Here is a 20,941-nt window from a genome sequence, read left to right as displayed (position 1 = left end):
CTTAATCACAATTTGATTACCATTTAATTTTCATTTAATCATCGATTAACGATCATTTGATCATGGTTTAATCATTAATAAAACCCTCTTAGTTAACCCCACAACGATGACTTCTCTTAATAATTCATCTGTGACACTGCTGCACGTGCAAGTTTAAACGGAACCGTTAATTAGGGACGGAGGCATCTGTTATTAGGGCAAGTGGATGGGGGAAGGCTTTGTTTCCCCTATCTCCTTGTGAGTAGCCCCGTCCTATTCCTGTGGGCGGGGTGAAGCCGCGTGAGACAGTTATCACTGCTCTGGACACGGCTCCTTCCGCTTCCCCGCCCCCCTGGAGGGCAGATGACGTTCTCTGACTACGCGCGGAGTCTCTGTCCATTCCTGTATAGTTCCCAGTCTCGGGGAGGGGGAGGTTGGTGATTCTGTAGGCGATGACGGCGTTACCGTGAGCCACCTCGTGTGTGCCTCGTTCTCTCTTTCCTCTCCCTAGCCGCCTCCGCGTAGGAGCGCGCGGGCGTGCAGGCCTCAGCAGCAGCCAGGAGGAGGCGGAGCTGACGCGAGCCGACCGGCGGGTTCGGGTCCCTCCTTCCTCCACCTTTCTTCCTCAATTCTTTCTCTTTCTTGCGCTTTCCTTTCGTCCTTCTCCTGTGCGTCGCGCGTCTCGTTCCGTTCTGCTGCCGCAGAAGGCGGTGGCGCCGCCAGCTTCGTGCCCCACACCCTCTTGCCCTTCGCTCCCCCAGAAACAGTCCGGAGCCACCTGCAGCGCCTCCGACGTCGTCCGTGGGATTTCTCGCTCCGCCCCCCTTCCACTCCCAGGAGCAGGTACGTGGGCGCTGAGGGGCGGCTGGGGGGGGATGCGGACTCTGTTTCTGAGAGCTGTTAGCGCGGTGGTGGTGCGCGCGGGGGAGTGTTTGGGCCTCCCCGCGGCGTTTCCGCCGCTTTCCGCGAGGCGAGGGGTGGTGGGGTGTCTCTCGTCTCCTCCGGCGGTCTCCTTCCTCTTGTTCTCTGACGCGGCGGGTGCTGCGGAGGGAGGCCGCGCGCCGGGCTGGCGCACACCCCACTCCCCCCTTAGTGGGGCAGACAAAGGGAGCGAGACAATGAGGCTTCCCCAGCCCTCGCTGGGAGAGGGGCGGTGAGGGGAGCTGCGCGGCAGCCGGTGCCGAACATGATTCAGGGGTTTCTGAGAGGCCCCGGCGCGGCGGGGGCTGCCCTGGGCTCCACGTTTCCGGCTTGGCACCCCCTCCTATTTTTTTTTGCTCCTTAGCCCAGCAGCCTCCGAGTCTTTTGTGTTCCGGTGTCCTCGGTGGGGGAAGAGGGGAGGGGAAGGCGACTGAAACGTACCACGCTTTGAGCACTTGGCGGCGCCTTCCCTTTTGTCTGACTCATTGAGCTGGATTTAATTGTTATTGGGAAATAGCCGGTTTTGATCTGTGTTCTTCGCATTTACTTCGTCTTTTTGCTTCACCTAGAACACTGTTAGAGAGGCGTATATCTGAAACATCCTTGCTGTTTGTTTGGCTTTTTTAGGTTTGTGGGGTTTTTTTTGTGGTCCGTTTTCTAGCAGAGGATATTCAGATAAATAAGTATTTATTTCACCAGCCAGTTTAGCCCTATCGCTGACTCAATTCCAAGGTTTTATTATTGATTGATTCCAAGGTTTTATTATTGATTTAAAACTAGTTTGTAGTTGTATTGTAGTTATAATTTGGAACTAAAAAGATGTCTTAGTTATGAAATTTTGTTAACTTTAATAATAATAATAATAAATAATAAAAAAAGTATTTATGTTCCCTTTTTAGTTTAGCTGGGAAAACTTGCCAGTAACTGTGAAGGTCAGTGACGTAAATTACTGTTTGAGTCAACATGCTGAATAAAATAGCTCCTTTTTATATTGGGAGGTCAGGGTTAAAACAGGGACATCTCTGAGGGTTAAGACTTTCTCTTCTACCCTCAAAAGGAATCTTTATATTTTTTGCAAAGGTTTGGTTATAACCACCCAACCAAAAGGTTGGGGGATGTATTTGTAAGGCCATGAGAGAGTAATCACCTGTTAGGTCTTTGATCATAGCCAGTTGTTTTCTGTTCTTGCTGTGAAATAGAGGTGAAAATGTCTGTTTGAGATGACTACTTCATGATGCTGCATTTTCTTGATTGAATTTAATTATCTGCACTCCCTTTTCCCCTAGAAAAGAAGCTGTAGTCATGTTAATTGAATTTCATATTTTCCTCTTACAGTGGGTGTATGCTCAGCTGCTTCAGTTCTGTGGGTTGTTGGAGTTGGCAGAGATATAAATAGAAGCTGATTTCAGAGGCCCTTGTTGACAAGGTTTTGTGTCTGAGCCTTTAGCTTAGCCTGTCATGCTGCAGCCTTGTGATAGGCAGAAGCTAATGTGCTCACCCATGTGACCCAAGTTTCTGAAAAAAGTTGAGGAAAGCAGATATGTGATGGTGTTAGCTAGTTTTCCAGGAAATAGAACTGAATTTGTAAGGCGTTAGCTAGTACTGATCTTAGTAGAAAAGCTTGTAGGGAAAGAATTGGAGAAGTCTGTAATCTGTCTTTTCTGAAAACTTCACTTTCACTATTGGTTCAAAAGATTAAATGGCATATTTTAGTGTCCTGGTTAGTAGATTAAATTCTGGAAAGTATATTATAACCTAGTCAGGTGATACCTGGACCTTAGAGTGTGAAAAAGCACAGTTTCTTCAGCATTGGATAACAACTTGATCTTTCAATTAGGGGCATGTATTTCAAGTAGTGAAAGACTGTGCTGACAAAGGAGCCACGAAGACTATTGTTTGTAATATGTTACTACCAGCATTAATACCTAAAGCTAAATTTAGTAAGTGATAATTTGAAAGTGGAGCAAGTCAACTGAGATTGGTGGTGGTAGTGTATGTGATAGCACTTCGAGCTTACCTGCATAATAAGGGAAGAAGTACAGTCTTTATTTGTATTATAATAACATAGAGCTACAATAAAGATGAGAATATTGGTTTTAGGTCTTAGGTTTTCTGTTGCATCCATTGACTGATGTATGGCTGTAAAACTGCAATTTGTTGAGAGGTATGTCGGAATAAGTGTGAGTTTGCTTTGTAGTACTGAAACAAAGGTATAAATCATTTAAGTCCTGTGACCACCAGCAGGCAAGCAGATTAATTTTATTCTTTTCCTGCTATTGATTTACTTTGATCCCAGAAGTTTAGATTAACTAGATGAATGCTGCTGTCAATTACAGTTGTCATATTGTTGAGATATTAGCATTTGGTATTTTTGAGTTCTTGTGAGCATCAGCAGACAAATGTCCCTTATTGTGGCTGCCCTTAAAGAGGAAGGCAGTAATCTAGAGTTTTCACTAAAACGTCTCCAACTGCCATAGGCTCCTTCCACTAAATCTAAATTTTTGGAGAACAAGCACAATATTCTTGTGTCCTCAATTTGTAGTAGATCACTTGATTACTATATTCCAGTTTTATTGCCGTTAGGAACTAAGGAATTGGTTACTATATCAGTTTTTGTACTAGCCTTGTTTTGCAGAGGTTAACTACCAGTGTGAAGTATTTTTATTCCTAACTTTTGCAGTTGATGGCAGAGGTATGGTTAGCATTATCTACCTTTGGGAGGTGCAGAAGTCTGCCTATATCTTTAAGACAAAAGACTTAACTGGCTTTTTGGAAATGCATAGACTATGTAAATGAATGTAATCAACAGTCTAAAATTGTTCTATTTTTCTTGGAAGAGTAAAAACTGGTCTAAGCTTATTTCATAAATGCTTTTTGATCATCTGTTTTGAGGGCCCGTTGTACACATGTTGTTGCCAGTTAATATTCAGTATTGGGCTTAATATGCAATTTAAGCAGAGTTAAAGATCTCATTATGGAAACTTCTCCTAAAGATATAAAATTCAGTTTTAAAGTGACTGTTGCCCGTACTTGAGTGATTTTGTTTTGTTTAACAAATGTGTTGTGAAAGTATGACCTGCTAATAATGGGATTAGCATCAAAATGATGCATCTCTGTGCCTGGGAAGATCATGGAACAGATCCTCTTAGAAGCTATGCTAAGGCACATGGAGGACAGGGAGGTGCTTTGAGTCAGCCAGCACGGCTTCACCAAGGGCAAGTCCTGCCTGACCAACCTAGTGGCCTTCTATGATGGAGTGACTGCATCAGTGGACAAGGCAAGAGCTATGGATTTCATCTGTCTGGACTTCTGCAAGGCCTTTGACACGGTCCCCCACAACATCCTCCTCTCTAAATTGGAAGGATATGGATTTGATGGGCAGACTGTTCGGTGGATAAGGCATTGGCTGGATGATTGCATCCAGAGGGTAGTGGTCAATGACTCGACGTCCAGATGGAGAACAGTGACGAGTGGTGTCCCTCAGGGGTCCGTACTGGGGCCAGTGCTGTTCAATATCTTCATCAATGACATAGCGGGATCGAGTGCACCCTCAGCAAGTCTGCAGATGACACCAAGCTGAGTGGTGCAGTCGACACGCCTGAGGGACGGGATGCCATCCAGAGGGACCTGGACAGGCTGGAGAGGTGGGCCTGTGTGAACCTCATGAGGTTCAACAAGGCCAAGTGCAGGGTCCTGCACTTGGGTCGGGGCAATCCCCGGTATCAATACAGGCTGGGGGATGAAGGGATTGAGTGCAGCCCTGAGGAGAAGGACTTGGGGGTACTGACAGACGAAAAGCTGGACATGAGCCAGCAATGTGCTCTCACAGCCCAGAAAGCCAACCGTATCCTGGGCTGCATCAAAAGAAGCATGGCCATCAGGTCAAGGGAGGTGATTCTGCCCCTCTGCTCTGGTGAGACCCCACCTGGAGTCCTGCGTCCAGCTCCGGGGTCCTCAGTACAGGAAGGACATGGACCTGTTGGAGAGGGTCCAGAGGAGGGCCACAAAAATGATCAGAGGGATGGAACACCTCTCCTATGAGGAAAGGCTGAAAGAGCTGGGGTTGTTCAGCCTGGAGAAGAGAAGGCTGCGGGGAGACCTTATTGCGGCCTTTCAATACTTAAAGGGGGCCTATAAGAAAGATGGAGACAGACTTTTTAGCAGGGCCAGTAGTGATAGGACAAGGGGTAATGGTTTTAAACTAAAAGAGGGTAGATTCAGACTAGATATAAGGAAGAAAAGTTTTACTGTGAGGGTGGTGAAACACTGGAACGGGTTGCCCAGAGAGGTGGTAGATGCCCCATCCTTGGAAACATTCAAGGACAGGCTGGATGGGGCTCTGAACAACCTGATCTAGTTGTAGATGTCCCTGCCAATTGCAGGGGGGTTGGAACTAGATGACCTTTAAAGGTCCCTTCCATCCCAAAGCATTCTGTGATTCTAAGATCAACACTACTGAAAAAGTTGAGGTCTTCTTTTGGAGTCTGCAAAGATAAGCTATGCTAATTACCAGAATTGTTTAGTAGACCCAAACTTGGTCTTGCTTATTCTACCCATCTAGCTGTGGGTTTTTTCCTACCCTGTAAGTGCTCAGAGGTTGGTAATAAAGTTTTTGTTGGGTATTGAATTAAATTTGGTTGTAACCTGCACACACAGCTCAGTGTCTGACAAGTATATTACTTCTCAGTATTGCTATGTGTATTGGGTTTGCGTGGCAAGGTTGGGGGGGGGGGGGCAGGACAGGGCACAAGGGTGGCTTCTGTGAGAATCTGATAGAAGCTTGCCCTGTGTCTGATAAAGCCAATGCCAGCTGGCTCCAAGAAGGATCTGCTGCTGACCAAAGCTGAGCCAATCAGTGATGGTGGTAGCACCTCTGGGATAACATATTTAAGAAGGGGGAAAACCTGCTGTGCAACAGTATCCAGAAGAGAGGAGTGAGAATATGTGAGAGAAACAATTCTGCAGACCACCAAGGTCAGGGAAGAAGGAGGGGGAGGAGGTGTTCCAGGTGCTGGAGCAGAGATTCCCCTGTAGCCCATTGTGAAACCATGGTTGAGGCAGGCTGTCCCCCTGCAGCCCATGGAGGTCCATGGTGGAGCAGATATCCACCTGCAGCCCATGGAGGACCCCTGCCCTGCTGGGGGTGGGGGGGTAGAGAAATTGGGAGTGAAGTTAAGCCCAGGAAGAAGGGAGGGGTGGGGGGAAGGTGTTTAAGATTTGGTTTTCTTTCGCATTACCCTTCTCTGATTTGATTGGTAATAAATTAAGCTAATTTCCCCGAGTACAGTCAGTTTTGCCCATGGTGGTAGTTGGTGCATGATCTCTCCCTGTCCTTATCTCAACCCATGAGCCTTTCGTTGTATTTTTCTCCACCTGTCCAGCTGAGGAGGGGGAGTGATAGAGTGGTTTGGTGGGCACCTGGTATCTAGCCAAGGTCAACCCACTACACTGTGATAATGCTTTTTACCTTTCTTAGAGGTTCGTAACGATGTTACTTATCAATACAATTGAAATATTGAATTATATATTAATATCCATATAGCCATCTTTAAAAATGCTGATATCCCTTTTTGTGGGCAAGGTAAGCAGACCTACTTTAATTCTGTAACCCTGTAATTGGTTTTGGTGAAATGCCAGTTCCTAATGCAGTTCTTGGTTTTATTTACAGCATTGAAATGGCTCAGGAGACAAACCAGACCCCAGGGCCCATGCTGTGTAGTACAGGATGTGGATTTTATGGAAATCCTAGGACAAATGGGATGTGTTCTGTTTGCTACAAAGAGCATCTTCAGCGACAGCAGAATAGTGGTAGAATCAGCCCAATGGGTAAAGGTTTGAGTCTTTTTATTTTTTTTTTTGTGTCTTGAAATAATATATAATATATAGATGATGAGAAGAATCGCAGAATTTATTTCAGGAGATCTTCATATAGCTGCATACTAAAACTATGAATATCAAAGGGAATAATACTTTAAATTGCAGTAAAAATAAAAATGCATTTTTGTGTAATATATTGTGGCCCACAATCCCTGTATGTTGGTCATTAACAATATAGTCTGTCTTTTAATTAAGAAGATGCAGTAGAATGAGGAATGATTGGAAACAGTTCATAACTGTATGCAAAACTACTTGACTAACTTGTAATCTATACTTTGCTTATAATTAATTTCTCAAATTTCTGTTATATAGGGACAACTAGTGGTTCAAACAGTCCTACCTCAGACTCTGCATCTGTACAGAGAGCAGATACTAGCTTAAACAACTGTGAAGGTACTGCTAGTAGCACATCTGAAAAATCAAGGTAAGATCATAGAATCATTTAGGTTGGAAAAGACCCTTAAGATCATTGAGTCCAACCGTTAACCTAACACTGCCAAGTCCACCACTAAACCATGTCCTGGAGCACCACGTCTACCCTTCTTTTAAATACCTCCAGGGATGGGGACTCAACCACCTCCCTGGGCAGCCTGTTCCAGTGCCTGACAACCCTTTTGGTGAAGAAGTTTTTCCTAATATCCAACCTAAACCTCCCCTGGTGCAACTTGAGGCAATTTCCTCTTGTCCTGTCAGTTGTTACTTGGGAGAAGAGACCGACCCCCACCTTGCTACAACCTCCTTTCAGGTAGTTGTAGAGAGCAATAAGGTCTCCCCTCAGCCTCCTCTTCTCCAGGCTAAACAACCCCAGCTCCCTCAGCTGCTCCTCATAAGACTTATTCTCTGGACCCTTTACCAGATGAAGGTATTATTTTGAGGTTTGAATGAACTGTGAGTGTATAGCAAGTTAAAGTAACATTGCAGTAACCTTGCCCTATTACAGTGAGTTTCTGCAGAAGAAAAAAGGACAGTGTGCCCGACAGTGCTTTATGAATCTTTATAACGGAGAACTAATTAGTGTTTGGTGTTGGACTACTGCATTTACAAGGATATTTCTGGTTTGTGTGGGGAAATATTTGCTACAGATTGCCTAGTCTCTTCTAGGGAAGAGAGATAGTAGAAGTACAGGTCAGGAATGTATATCAATAATAACTGATCAGGTAGTCTATTGATGGATTTTGACAGTTTAAGCTCCTTTTATGAACTCAAAACTAATGTAATTACCCATTTCACTGTACGTAAACAGAAATGTGCCTGTTGCCGCTTTGCCTGTAATGCAGCAAATGACAGAAATGAGCATTTCAAGAGAGGAAAAAGTATCACCGAAAACAGAGACCGAGCCAGGTATGTCTGCAGAGTAACACTGGGTACAACTGACTTAACAGAAGCTGGCAATTTATTTACTTTCTCTTAAGTAGGTGTGTCCCTCTGTGGTGATTGTCTTGAGGAACTGTTAATTATGGATGCTTCTTGAGTATTAGTACCTTCAGAATCAAGAAAAATGATTAGTGCCAGAATATAGTTTTCAGACACACATTCAATTTTAGTAGATAACGTGACACTTGAGGAGCATTTTGGCTATCAAACCTTAATTTTTAAAATTAAGACACTTAAATTGTATCTGGGTGCAAGATGTTCAATTTTGAAGTCAGTGTTGATTTTTGTATAAAATCTAGTAGTACAGTTCCTGATGACTCATGGCAATCAAAATGGTTTGTTGCGTTTGAAGAACAGAGTTCTTAATAAATTCTGTTCTATAGAAGGATGAAGGTGGGGGAGAAGGGAATAATTGATTTAAAATACTAACAAAGACTGCTAAAGGTTCTTGGACTGAGTAATCAGTAGATATAACCAGAACATTGTTCTGTCAATATAGAATACTTATGGCATTAATTGCTTAGTGAGAACGTTCGATTTAAAAGTTTTACTCCTGTTCAGGAAGGCTGTAGTATTTGAACTTTGAAGTGTAAAGTATTTCTTGGTGGGAGGTGGGGAGGGACTGCTTCCCTACCTACTAGCGAGTGATTGAATTCATGTTTTATTATATAGCAGTTTATTCAAATCTTAATGTACTTGTATCTTAATGTACTTGTTCAATATCTATAGATATTGACACTTGTTAATTTTAACAGTTCTGAAACAGTCTTAAAACATTAAAAGCTGATGTTTAATAGGAAAATCTGTTCACTACAACTGAAGATAAAATGATTTTTTTGTTTTGAAAATCTGAGTTGAAAATTCCAGAAGGTATCACTCAGCACTATATAGATGCATCTTTGTCAATAAGACTGCTGTTACAGCTGATAATTAATTGCTTGGTGTTTGTACACAGGTTTTTACTATTTTAATTAAGTCATGTTAAGTTAAAATTGTGACATGAACTAAATTATAGTTGCTTTTGCTATATTCTTTTTTGGTTATGTACAGACTGAGATTTTTTTCATGTTTCAGCTTCTTGTAACTTATGTTATTTAAAGAGACTTACTGTATGTAACTTAAATATTGTGACAAAGTATAAATTTCTATAAACCCATATTGTCTTGTTATGAATTACTAATTGAAAAAGTGACAGGCAGGAAAGAAATACATAAAATGGTCACAGTGGTCAAATAGTAGCTGAACTTTGTCTTATTAAAACTGCCAATAGGGATTTGTCATTTTGCCAACTGTAAAGGGCAATCTTCTGTTTCTGTTGACTCAATATCCATTTTCTCATAATGAGGCAACTAAATGGTAGTGTCACACAGCACTCTATTGATTAGAATGGGGGGGAAAATACATAAAAGAAACTCAAGTTAATAATCTTGCAGGTTGAAACCAGTTAAAGCTCTGTTAAAGCTTGTGTAGAGATCATTGGGAAAACTACCGTAGAATTTAAATGTTTGGAAAAAAAAAAAAAACCTTCTATAACGAAACTGTCCTCCTTAGTACATATCCATAAATTCTTGAAACAGTCTTCAGCTGCTCTAAAAGTAGAAGTTCATCAAGTTGGGGGCAGATTTTAGACAGCACAGAATAGTGTCCTTATACATGTCCTTTATATACTATTCTTAAATTACAAAGGGTTTATTGGACACTTAAGATATACCAAGTGTTTGCTGTATTCACTAGTATGTTGATCCTGTAAGTGTATTGCAGTCAAGAAAAGCTGGCCTCAGCTTTTTATAAATCCCTATTGTGTTTGGGCTAGTTCCATGTTTTTTCTTCCTCTTTTCCAGCAGTATCCAATATGTGTTGGTCTCTCTTGAGGAGGAGCTGAAACAATAGTAGAGTAGATAATTCGTGTCACCTCTTAACAGCAAAGCTAATACTTTCTGTGAGATGTAATTCTCTAAGATAATGCCTGTTATGATGTTGCTAATGAAAAGACTGTTTAATTTTATGTGTAGTCTCATCCTGGCAATTGAATTTCATAACCGTCTATCAGATGGTAGGTCAGGAACAAACAATGTAGCCTTCAAGCAAAGTAGGTCTTTTTTTTGTCTTCAGCACTATGAAGGTTTGTTCTTTTCTGCAAGCCAGAAAGTTCTAAATAGTTAGGTCTGGACAATTGTCTTCAAGTCTGTGGACTAAAAGTATACTTTGTTGCTGTTGGGATTTAAGCATCTGATTCTAAAAGGTTCTGAAGTTGACAAAAATGAAGCTTAACAGGCTTGTTTTTTCTTTTGTTTTTCCCAGATTGAGGTTGTAACCTGGATTCTCATTCAGAACAAATCAGGTCTGAAGGCAATTAATAATATCTTAGCATTTGAAGGAAGAAAGGCATGACATGTAACTGGCCTAGTTGGTTGTAATTTAGATGTCTAACATGCTATATTTTGTTGTAACTTGTAATTTCTTAGTTCAACTTTCTTGCTTGTTGTAGTTTTGTAATTGAATTGTGGCATATGTTCAGTCCAGTTGCTTATCTGATGAACTGTTCACAAGTCAGTGAAATATAAAGACCTTTATACCAAAACTCCAATTCATAATTGGGCGTTAGTTATATCATACATTTTATAAGCTTTTGATATGCTTCTACACTTCTTAATTAAGGATTGAATTCTAGTCCAGTCTTGACCAAAGTCAGAATATACCTGAAGCATTGTAGAGATACTGTTTATACTTGTGGGTTTTTCCATGCTAATTTACAGGAATTAAATGCAAAAAACCCTTATCTAACTCCTTTACTTTCCTTATGCTGATTATTACATCAGAGCAATACCATTACCAAGTTGGTGAGGCATAGTGGAGGCTTTTAAGAAACCTGTTTTGTTTTAGCAGGTTTTTAAGTGGCAATAAAACATCCATACAAGAGGGATGACTTACATATTGAGCACTAAACTCAAACTGTTCTGAAAACAAGTATGTTTAAATAATCATATTGTATCAAGTCATAGCATATTTTTAGCTTTTTTTTTTGCTTTTGTGGGTCACTACCTTTCTGAATGAGTCTCCCGTCAGGTCTGTCAGTGTTTCCAGACTTAATTAGTATCAGCATGCATATAAAAAACTATTTTTCTTAACCCAGTAATAGCTTTGCTTTAGGGAGCAGTGTGGTGAGTTATTGCTCTGAAGCCACAGCTGTGGAATAGTGCTGCCTGTAAAGGAAGTGAACTGGAACTTGAAATGTGTATGGTCTTGTGTAAAATAAGTGTTAAAAGATCTTCCCCAAATATTGTTAACTTAGTCTTATTCTATCCACGTTGTAGGTTACCCTTTCCATTCCTGGAAGCTGACATTTAATGGAATTCATGAGATGATGGTTAGCTCACTTGTCTTTTGGCTCTGTACCAAGCCAATATGATGAGTTATTTTAATGTTAAATGCCACAGCTGTCCTACATGCAGGTTGAGACCCTGCTATGGGTTGCCCTTACTTATGTTATAGATAAAACCAGTAGCTATGATACATACAGTGTGTGTTGCAGATAATATTCTGAGTAAGATGCTGAATAGACAGCTATCTTATGAGATACTGAAGGTTCAAGATGATAAATAGATTATATTGCTTGGTTCTTGTTTTAATAACTGATTCTGATTTGTTTTCAAACATGGCTATAGTATTTAACTGTGGGTGCTATCTGTAGACAGTTCCTTTGTGGCTGTTGATAAAAAAAATCATATATATCAACTTTTGTGTTAAAAATTATCTTCCCATTTCCCATGTCTGCTGTAGCTTGAGTAGATGTCCCTGATTGGAACTGAATAATCTCTTCTAAGTTTTGAAGCTGTCTACCTTGAAAAATAAGACTGAGGACCCAACTGCTGGTCCTGTGCTCGTTGCTGATAGGATGCTATTGTATCTTGAGAGATGTGCAACGGGCATCAAGTCTTGATGGTAACCAAATTAAACCATATTTTGGTGTGATACTTAAACAGGGGTATCTGTTATATTGATGTAAGAGTAAAAATATTCAGTGTGCCTGTTAGTTGGACACATGGGAGATTAGTTACATGCTCCAGAATAGTTTTATCCCAGTTCTTTGGCATCAAATTAAAAATGCAGTTTATTCTTTAGCCTTTTATCATGGATCAGCATAGATCAGCATAGCAATTGCAGTTTCTGAAGAATAAAATATTAATTCTCAAGCTTGATAAAGCATAATAAATACTGTCCATCTTATTTTTAATGACTCAAACTTTATATACAAGTCAGTTGTGTTAATGTGCAGCGTAAGGATTATGTAATCTGTAGTATAATTTTCAGTTCTGGTATTGCAGAAGTGCAGTATGTCTTTCTGATGACTTTTGGGTGCTCTTTGTCTATTGCCTTTATTCCTTGTTCTGTTTTAATTTTCCCAGTTCTTCCGTGGTGGGAGTTGGGGATTACCTTCATGTAAAAGTAGTTAGAATACTTAAAACCTTTTTTTTTATGCTCTCAAGCATTTCGCTCTTCACTGGCATGCTTACTGCTTCCTAGTACTGTGGAAGTCAATGCAGTTTGTTAAACTGCTAGGGTTCTATTTTGGGTAATTTGTTTGGGTATAGAGGAAGCTTCTAAAAACCTTATTGGTATTACTTTGGTAGCCCTTTCTGGTTGCTTTAAATATGGGGAGGTGTAGTGGGTTGACCTTGGCTGACTGCCGGATGCAGACCCAGCTGTTCTCTTGCTCCTCAGCAGGACAGGGGAAGAAAATAAGATAGAAAAGCTTGTGGGTCGAGATAAGGACAGGGCTACCAATTACAGTCACAGGCAAAACACTCAACTGGGGGAAAACGAATTTAATTTATTGCCAACTAAAAAAAAATGGAGCGGGATGGTAAGAAACAAAACTAAAAATGCCTTCCCCCACCCCCTTCTTCCCAGGCTCAACTTTACTCCTTTATTTCAGACTCTTCTACCTCCTCCCTCTATTCTGAGTGATGCAGGGGAATAGAAGGTTACAGTCTGTTCGTAACAGTTCCTCTCTGCTGTTCCTTCCTCCTTGCACATTTTCCCTGCTCCAGCATGGGTCCCTCCCACAGGATACAGTCCTTCATGAACTGCTCCAGCTGTATTGGTTTATGTAAGGAAAACCACTGTCAGTTATCTGACAGTCTAGTTATTACAGTGGCTATTACTTTTTCAGAAGTCTCACAGGGTCACTGTGGCTTTACTACTTTGGGGTCAGAGTATCGTTGTTCTTCCTGTTTGTAGGACTTTTTTGCGTATAGGTTGAACAGCTGTCATGCTGTGGCTTGTGGCTTACTTCAAATCATCAGTGACCTTGCTGTTCCCCTTCTGTCTGCTTTAAAGATGCACCTTATCTTCAGACTGAGTGAAGTAAATCTTCCCAAATTTACAATGCAACACTTACATTTGTGCTTTTTTTTTCAGGCACTTCTCGTACTAGGATTATCTTGGTCCTTAGAAGAATTATAGAATCATTGAATGGTTTGGGATGGAAGGGACCTTTAAAGGTCATCTAGTCCAACCCCCCTGCAATGAGCAGGGATATCTACAACTAGATCAGGTTGCTCAGAGCCCCATCCAGCCTGACCTTGAATGTTTCCAGGGATGGGGCATCTACCACCTCTCTGGGCAACCTGTTCCAGTGTTTCACCACCCTCATCATAAAAAAAACTTCTTCCTTATATCCAGTCTGAATCTACCCTCTTTTAGTTTAAAACCATTACCCCTTGTCCTGTCACTACTGGCCCTGCTAAAAAGACTATCCCCATCTTTCTTCTAAGCCCCCTTTAAGTATTAAAAGGCTGCAATAAGGTCTCCCTGGAGCCTTCTCTTCTCCAGGCTGAATAACCCCAACTCTCTCAGCCTTTCCTCATAGGAGAGGTGTTCCATCCCTCTGATCATTTTTATCGCTTCCTCTGGACCTGCTCCAACAGGTCCATGTCCTTCCTGTACTGAGGACTCCAGAGCTGGACGCAGTACTCCAGGTGGGGTCTCACCAGAGCAAAGTAACGGGGCAGAATTACTTCCTTCAGCTTGCTGGCCATGCTTCTTTTGCAGCCCAGGATTCATGGCTCGTGTCCAGCTTTTTATCCACCAGTATCCCCAAGTCCATCTCCTCAGGGCTGCTCTCAATCCCTTCATCCCCCAGCCTGTATTGATACTGGGGGTTGCCCCATCCCAGGTGCAGGACCTTGCACTTGTCCTTGTTGAACCTCATGAGGTTCACATGGGCCCACTTCTTGAGCTTGTCCAGGTCCCTCTGGATGGCATTCCCTGTGCCTGTTTTGTTGTTCCTTATCGTACTGCATTTTACAATGCCTGTGGCTAGCTTGTTGTTGTCTTACTTTATTAATAAAATTAAAAAGTCATGCCCAGTTCTAAAAACTTATTTTGCTCTGGAGTTCTTCAACCTTGTAGCAGGAGAGCTGGTCTCATAAAATTAAACAAACCTCATCTGGTAACCTGAGTCAATGGTTGGCAAGAGAAATAACCATGGTGATGGAGAAGGCTACATGCCAATAGGAACGCTGTTAAGGTGATAAAACATGTTCTGGTGGTAAAAGGCTTTGCTTCATATGAATAGGGTTATTGGTACTGAGGAAGCAGGTCTGCAGGTAACAGTAACAACCATTTTCCTACCATTGTTTCAGCTTTTGTCTAGTGATTTATTCCATGGCAATCACTTCGAGTACTTTTCCTGATGATTAACACAGTATGATTTCTGGCATAAAATGAATTTAATATATTGAGGAATGGCATTGTAGTTGCCCAGTTAGATTTGGCTTGTATGCTAGAGGGAGCCTTTTGTGACAAGCATTTTTCAGGATAGTATCTGATGCATTTGGTTCCTAATGTCATGTCAGAACAACTAAAACTTTTATAAAATTTCATTTGAGCCACACTTTGAAAAAGGGGTTTTTGTTCTTATGTGTGAGCTTTAAAGGGTGTTGTCCCTGTTCGAGCTGTTAATCAGAAGCTACTTTGAGGAATTCATTATTAAAACTCATTAGATCGAACTCTGCTGGCATAAAAGTGTGAGGATACCTCCTTGCACAGATAACACCTGCAGAAGAGTAATAAATTGAACACTTGAATTCTGATTTAGGGGGCCCTGCCCTACTTCCTTGTCTTGGGACCTTTTAGTTGCCCAGTTCTGCATGTTATCTGCTTTTCCTTTTTGGAATGTATTTTAGTTGTGAGAGAAGGATCCTGTTTGGCAGCTCTTTTGGGAAATGGGCCTTTGCACTTAGGATTATTATTCCTTTCTAGTCCCCATATTGTTGGTTGTGGTAGTGAACACTAGTCAGTTTATTTATATGGAGGAAGAAGTACATTTGTAGCAGTTGGTAACACTTTTCCTTAGATGGATTTGTTTTTAATATCTTTTTGTGACACAGAATAATCTACTAGACTATCTCTTTGCCTTGATGGTTCAGTGAGCACAGGTTGGGTCACTGCTGCACTTGTGCTGCTTCTTGTGATGTTCATCCTCCATTGGTTCGGGTGGTTCCTGCTATAGTACTTCCCATAACATGCAACTCAGATCATGGGTTACAACAATTTAAAGGTATTTCCATTACAATCTCCACCCCTGGCCCCTTTGGGCCAGACCATTGGGTTTAACACTGCAATGGACTCCTCCCCTTGCCCCTGCTCTGACTTACTGCAGTCCCTTAGGGGTTTACCTACTCCAAGTGGAGCCTTGTCTATAAGCCACGGTCTCTCCAGGGGTGTACCTGCTGCGGCATAGACTTATCCACGGCCACAGTTGCTTTGAGGTGCACCTGTTCCAGTGTGGCCTTCTCCATGGGCTGCAATGCCTTCAGAGGTATACTTGCTCCAGTGTGGCCTTGCCCACAGCCACAGTCCCTTCAGGAGTAAACTTGCTCTGTCATGGGCTTACCTATAGCCACAGGCTTTGAGGTGCTCCAGCACGACCTTGTGCGCAGCCACTGATGCTTCAAGGTGTACCTGCTGCAGTATGGACTTATCCTTGGGCCACAATCCCTTCAGAGGTATACCTGCTGCGGCACAGACTTATCCATGGCCACAGATGCTTCAGGGTGTCCCCCTCCCATGCAGACTCATCCACAGGTCACGGTCCCTTCGACTCAAGTTGACACTGGAGTTCCAGCCTGTCCAGTACAGTAGCACAGAAAAAGCAGCAGTGCCCTGGCCATCTGCCAGCCCAGGCGCATGGCCATTGCTGTTATCAAAATGTTTCCAGGCATGGCAAAGTATGATCATAAGTAGTACAGCAAGCAGCAAAAGCAAAAAACAGCCACAAATGAGCACTAGACTCTAATATACAGTAAGGCAAGCAAGCACAGGAGCCTGCTGATTAATAGCTAAACAGCAATAATGGCTATAAATTCAATCTAGCACATTCCAATCAAACCTGTCATTATCTCAAACCCTTCAAGCCCCGCGTTGGGCACCAAAAAGGATTGTTGTGGTTTAACCCTGGTAGGCAGCTAAGCACCACACAGCTGCTTGCTCACTCCCCCAGAGTGGGATGGGGGAGAGAATCGGAAGGTTCCCTTTTTCCATCTGCTGTGGCTTACAACTAGCATTTCATTTTAAATGGAATGGCAATATAACAAATTCTTGACCCTGCTTCTTGGTTTGGGTGATGTTTAGTCAATTTCTTAATGCCACAACTAATGCCTGTCAGCTAAGGTGTATGGTATCCAACAGGCTTACGCTGTGGTGTCAGTGTTTTTAACCCGATTTTTTTGGTCACAGGCTCTCAACTAGATTATTTGGTACTGAACACAACTTTCCTTGGGGTTTAAAGGATTATATTTATTAATCTAGAAAATATTAATTGTCAAGACAAATTTTTTTTTAAAAAAAGCAGCTGTGGAAACTACTGTGAAAAGTATTAATAGCAGTAATGATTGTAGTGCTGTACCTTTTGCTTTTTACCAATAGCATGCTTAAATATGGAAAAAGTATTATATATCCAAAACTGGATGGTATTGTTATCCTCAGACTTAGCAAAATTGTGTTGACGCTGAACTCGTCACACTTCCTAGAAAAATCTATAGAATATGTCAAAAATAAAGTTAGTAAAGAGTTTGAGTTGTTCCTTAGGACTGTTACAGTTACAATATTGTATAAGAAAATGCTGGTTTACTGTATAAAACTTTTGGGGTATGAGCACTGACAGTTCCTTGTTACCTCTGGAAGTTTTACTTCTGAATCTTGTTTACAATCTGGAATATGAACTACTGACTGGAGGCTCTCTTAACTTCTACAGTGAATTGTGAAATGGGGCTTGGATCTGTGAGGCTTTGTGTTAGTAGTAATAGGCATATGAACATAATACAAATAAAATTTTAAAAGAGCAGCTATTAATAGCAAAGATAAGTTAACTATAAGGGGTTCATGATGTCTAATAAAATCTACTTTTTACAGAATGTAATGCTTACTGATCCAAAACGATCTCAACTAAGAAATTCTATTTGTATGTATAAAGTTGGTTACAAATGAGTCCTTTAAGCCTATCTTCTCAATCATTAATTCTGGAGTGTATTTTATAGCTTGCTCATTATCTTTTAAAACAATAGATGTAGTCATACAACTGAGTGTTCAGGAAAACTGAATGGGAACAGACTCCTTGGATTGTATGTGTTTAAAGTTTGTATACAAACACACCTCCCTTGACTTTCCTCTGCACTAATTTGAGTATTAAAAGGATTTAAAAAACAACTGATAAAATTAATTTTTCAAAGAAAACTAGCAGATCCACAGAAGTTCACAGAAAGATCCATTTTTATCCTGCAGAGAACTTGAGTAAAATGTGACTAAAATTTGACCAAAAGTGTTCATGAAAAGGCAATTGAAAAATAAGTAATTTTGACTCTACCTGCTTGATCATTAAGGTTGAATATAGTACAAGGATACAGATATCAATGTAAATATGTACTTTTCTTTAAATTACTGAAAAAAGTGTCTGAAACAAGGGCTCTTTTGAGATGTGTCGTTTGTAGTAGTATACTTGATGTATCTCAGAATCAGTGGTTTGAATCTCAAGAATGTTAGCTGTTGTTCTGGTTGACTCTTTGAGGTTTTAGATCATCTGACTTGGCAAGTATAGTGGCAGTGACTTGGTACTATGACAAAAAAGCATTACTGTAAATGTCATTTGTTTCTAAAATATGTTCCTATTGACTATTTTCCACAAGTATCCCCTCTGTTCAACAACTTTAACAATATTGTTATTGTTTTGGATTAATTTAAACTAGATCATATGACTTTTAATGTTGTATATATGTGGACCTTCTAGAGTGCTTTCCAAGCCTTTATACCTATATGGGTGTATACAGGTGATAACACTAGGTATCCTGTATTTTCTAGATGATGGAACAGTGGGGAAAACTTGATGGTTTTCTGTAGAGATAAAAGGGAAGTTAACAGAATACCTATTCTACTTAGTACTTCAGGGTCTTAGTAGAGGGGGGAATTAACTGTTAATAAATACAAGCATGCTACTGAGCAGCTACTGAAGTCAAGAAAAGGAAAAAATTAACCTTTGTTTCTTTTGCTTGCTTTAACAGTTGTTACTCAACCAAGCCCATCAGTTTCTCAACCTAGTACTTCACAGAGTGAAGAGAAAGCTTCTGAACTGCCTAAACCAAAGAAGAACAGATGTTTCATGTGCAGAAAGAAGGTTGGCCTTACGGGTATGAAAGCACTTTGTCAATATCAAACAGATTTATATGATTCGTTGTCTCTTACTAGATTAAATTTGTTGAAATATCTGTAGCCATTAAACTTGCTTGCTGTTTCAAAATCCGTAATGTTAGATCCCTTAATAGAGCTGACATTTGGAAATATTAATTTCATTTATTCTGTTTGTTTGAAGTAGAGGCACATACCCCCTTTGTACTGACTAAGCCCTTAATTTATAGCTTGCTTAAGCCTGAAGCTTCCTAGTGATGTTGCTTTTCCTTTTCTTTGTACAGGATTTGATTGCCGATGTGGAAACTTATTTTGTGGACTTCACCGTTATTCTGACAAGCATAATTGCCCATATGATTACAAAGCAGAAGCTGCAGCAAAAATCAGGAAAGAGAATCCAGTTGTGGTGGCTGAAAAAATCCAGAGAATATAAACTAGCCTACTTGTGAAAAGACTGACTCTTATTTGTTTTATTTTAATATACCCTAGGAAAGCATTGAAGAGCAGATGCATGGCCATTTTCCTTTGTTCTCCAAAGTTTTAATTTTAGCCTTGTCTGTCTTAATGATATTTCAGAATGTTTGGGTGTTTGTTACAGGCAGAATTGGATAGATACAGCCCTTGAAAATGTATATGCTCTCCTCAGAATATGATTGGATGATCAGAACTTGCACAGGAATACACATGCACAGAGCACAGGCTCTAGTTCATATGTGCCAAACACGTATATACTATCTGCATGTTTGCAGCAGATCTGCCTTTTGAGGTGTTCAAGGTGTATAACACTAGCCAAAGACTATGTGCCTGTTTGGGAGAAGGATATGTCAGAAAGGTTGGCGGTCTACTTCTGTCACTTAAAATCTTGTTCTACTTTTAATTTCCACGCTCCATTGTTTTCCAGCAGAATGTAAGCCATGTAGAGGGCTCTGCCTTCCAGTAAGATGAGTGATGGTGCCATAATTAATAAAGTCATTTAACAACTGCAATGGGAAAAATGGAAAAAAATCAGATATGTATGAGAAGAAAACTATTTTGGAACAGATTACATTAACTTCAGAATCATGAAAATAGTTTCCCAAAGGAAATGTCCTGCTAGAAACTTAAGAACTGGCCTGCAACAGTTGTCTGCTTTTCCTTGCATAGCTAAAAATGTTGTGTAGCACAATATTGTGCTAAGATTGGCTTACAAAACAAAAGCTATGTACATGTGGGGTTTTTTTAGACATACCACAGCAGCTCTATCAAGTGACGCGTGCATCTAAGTTGCAGAAGTATTTGAGCAGTTTATTATTCATGTACTTAAATTCAGTGTGTTCTGGGTTCAAAAGAATATTAGGAGCTTTTTTAAATTAAAAAAAAAGTTTTAAATGTAATTGTTGCATGTGGTTTTCCATACCCAACATGACTGCTGTAGACTTAAGTGGGAGCTGGAACCACTCTTGGAGGGCTGCTTTATCATTTTTAATTGTACTTGGGTGTAGGACTGTAGTGTTCTTGGGTGTATTGCATGGGCTCCATTATCTACAGCTTTGTATAATAACTAGAAAGGGCAGTATAGTTCACTGATGCTTGTCTGGCAATATCACTTCTGTGTTATAATGGAAGGGTTTTTTGTGATGTATGGAACTTGTGGGTTTTTTATGTAATCAAGTATAGTATAGACTAGTGTTGTAGTAATGCCTCTTCTCATCTGTAAATAGTTATGTATGTACACAAGATGCTACTTTTGACTTATTGCAGTGTTCAGTCTTAGTTTTTTAGTTCACTATTAAAAGCATCAGGCTTTTGCTTTAACTTTGTTCTTTCAATTTAGTTATCAGATATGCAAACGTGTACAGATAGTTCATACTTGGGTATTGCACATAATCACACTATCCAGCATCTATGCTCTGTTGTATTATGTAAATAATAAAAATCATGTACAGAAGGAAATACTTATTGTGGTAGTTCATTGGTTTTAGTTACTGCTGTAACTTGAAAGTGGCCTTGTGGAGGCTGGGGTACAAAGCTAGTACTAGATTTGTATAGATATCTTTTTGCTTAAACCTGTCTGTCTAACCTCCTTATCTTTTATTTTGACATATAGATTTGTTTAAGATGGCTTATT

General features: G+C 40.6%; 1 protein-coding gene across 4 annotated transcripts; it reads left to right on the top strand.

Annotated features, from left to right (window-relative positions):
• The first annotated feature begins 273 nt into the window (after positions 1-273).
• On the top strand, positions 274-20,705 carry LOC104011852 (AN1-type zinc finger protein 5). 4 transcript variants are annotated; one of them, XM_087760263.1, is made up of 7 exons: positions 274-572; positions 741-822; positions 6,569-6,732; positions 7,090-7,201; positions 8,021-8,118; positions 18,711-18,836; positions 19,119-20,705. In XM_087760263.1, the coding sequence occupies exons 3-7, from the start codon at positions 6,576-6,578 to the stop codon at positions 19,265-19,267; spliced, it is 642 nt and encodes a 213-aa protein (XP_087616389.1). In that variant the 5' UTR covers positions 274-572; positions 741-822; positions 6,569-6,575; the 3' UTR covers positions 19,268-20,705. The 4 variants fall into 4 exon arrangements, with proteins under 4 accessions (XP_087616389.1, XP_087616388.1, XP_087616387.1 ...); XM_087760261.1 differs by having other exon boundaries at positions 286-412; positions 6,569-6,726; XM_087760260.1 differs by having other exon boundaries at positions 286-412.
• Positions 20,706-20,941: the final 236 nt, after the last annotated feature.

The sequence above is a fragment of the Nipponia nippon genome, unplaced genomic scaffold (genome assembly GCF_047370975.1).
Source record: "Nipponia nippon isolate SJK-2023a ecotype South Korea unplaced genomic scaffold, ASM4737097v1 scaffold_22, whole genome shotgun sequence".
Taxonomy (NCBI): domain Eukaryota; kingdom Metazoa; phylum Chordata; class Aves; order Pelecaniformes; family Threskiornithidae; genus Nipponia; species Nipponia nippon.
The sequence above is the reverse complement of the archived record's forward strand: the minus strand, read 5'-3'. Positions and strand labels throughout refer to the sequence as shown.

What these genes read in the sequence shown, in the direction of transcription:
- LOC104011852 (XM_087760260.1), top strand. Translation starts at nt 343, where the DNA reads ATGACGTTCTCTGACTACGCGCGGAGTCTCTGTCCATTCCTGTATAGT. An exon ending in AATCAGCCCAATGGGTAAAG is followed by an intron (nt 6,733 to 7,089) that starts GTTTGAGTCTTT and finishes TCTGTTATATAG; the next exon opens with GGACAACTAGTGGTTCAAAC. An exon ending in AAAGAAGGTTGGCCTTACGG is followed by an intron (nt 18,837 to 19,118) that starts GTATGAAAGCAC and finishes TTCTTTGTACAG; the next exon opens with GATTTGATTGCCGATGTGGA.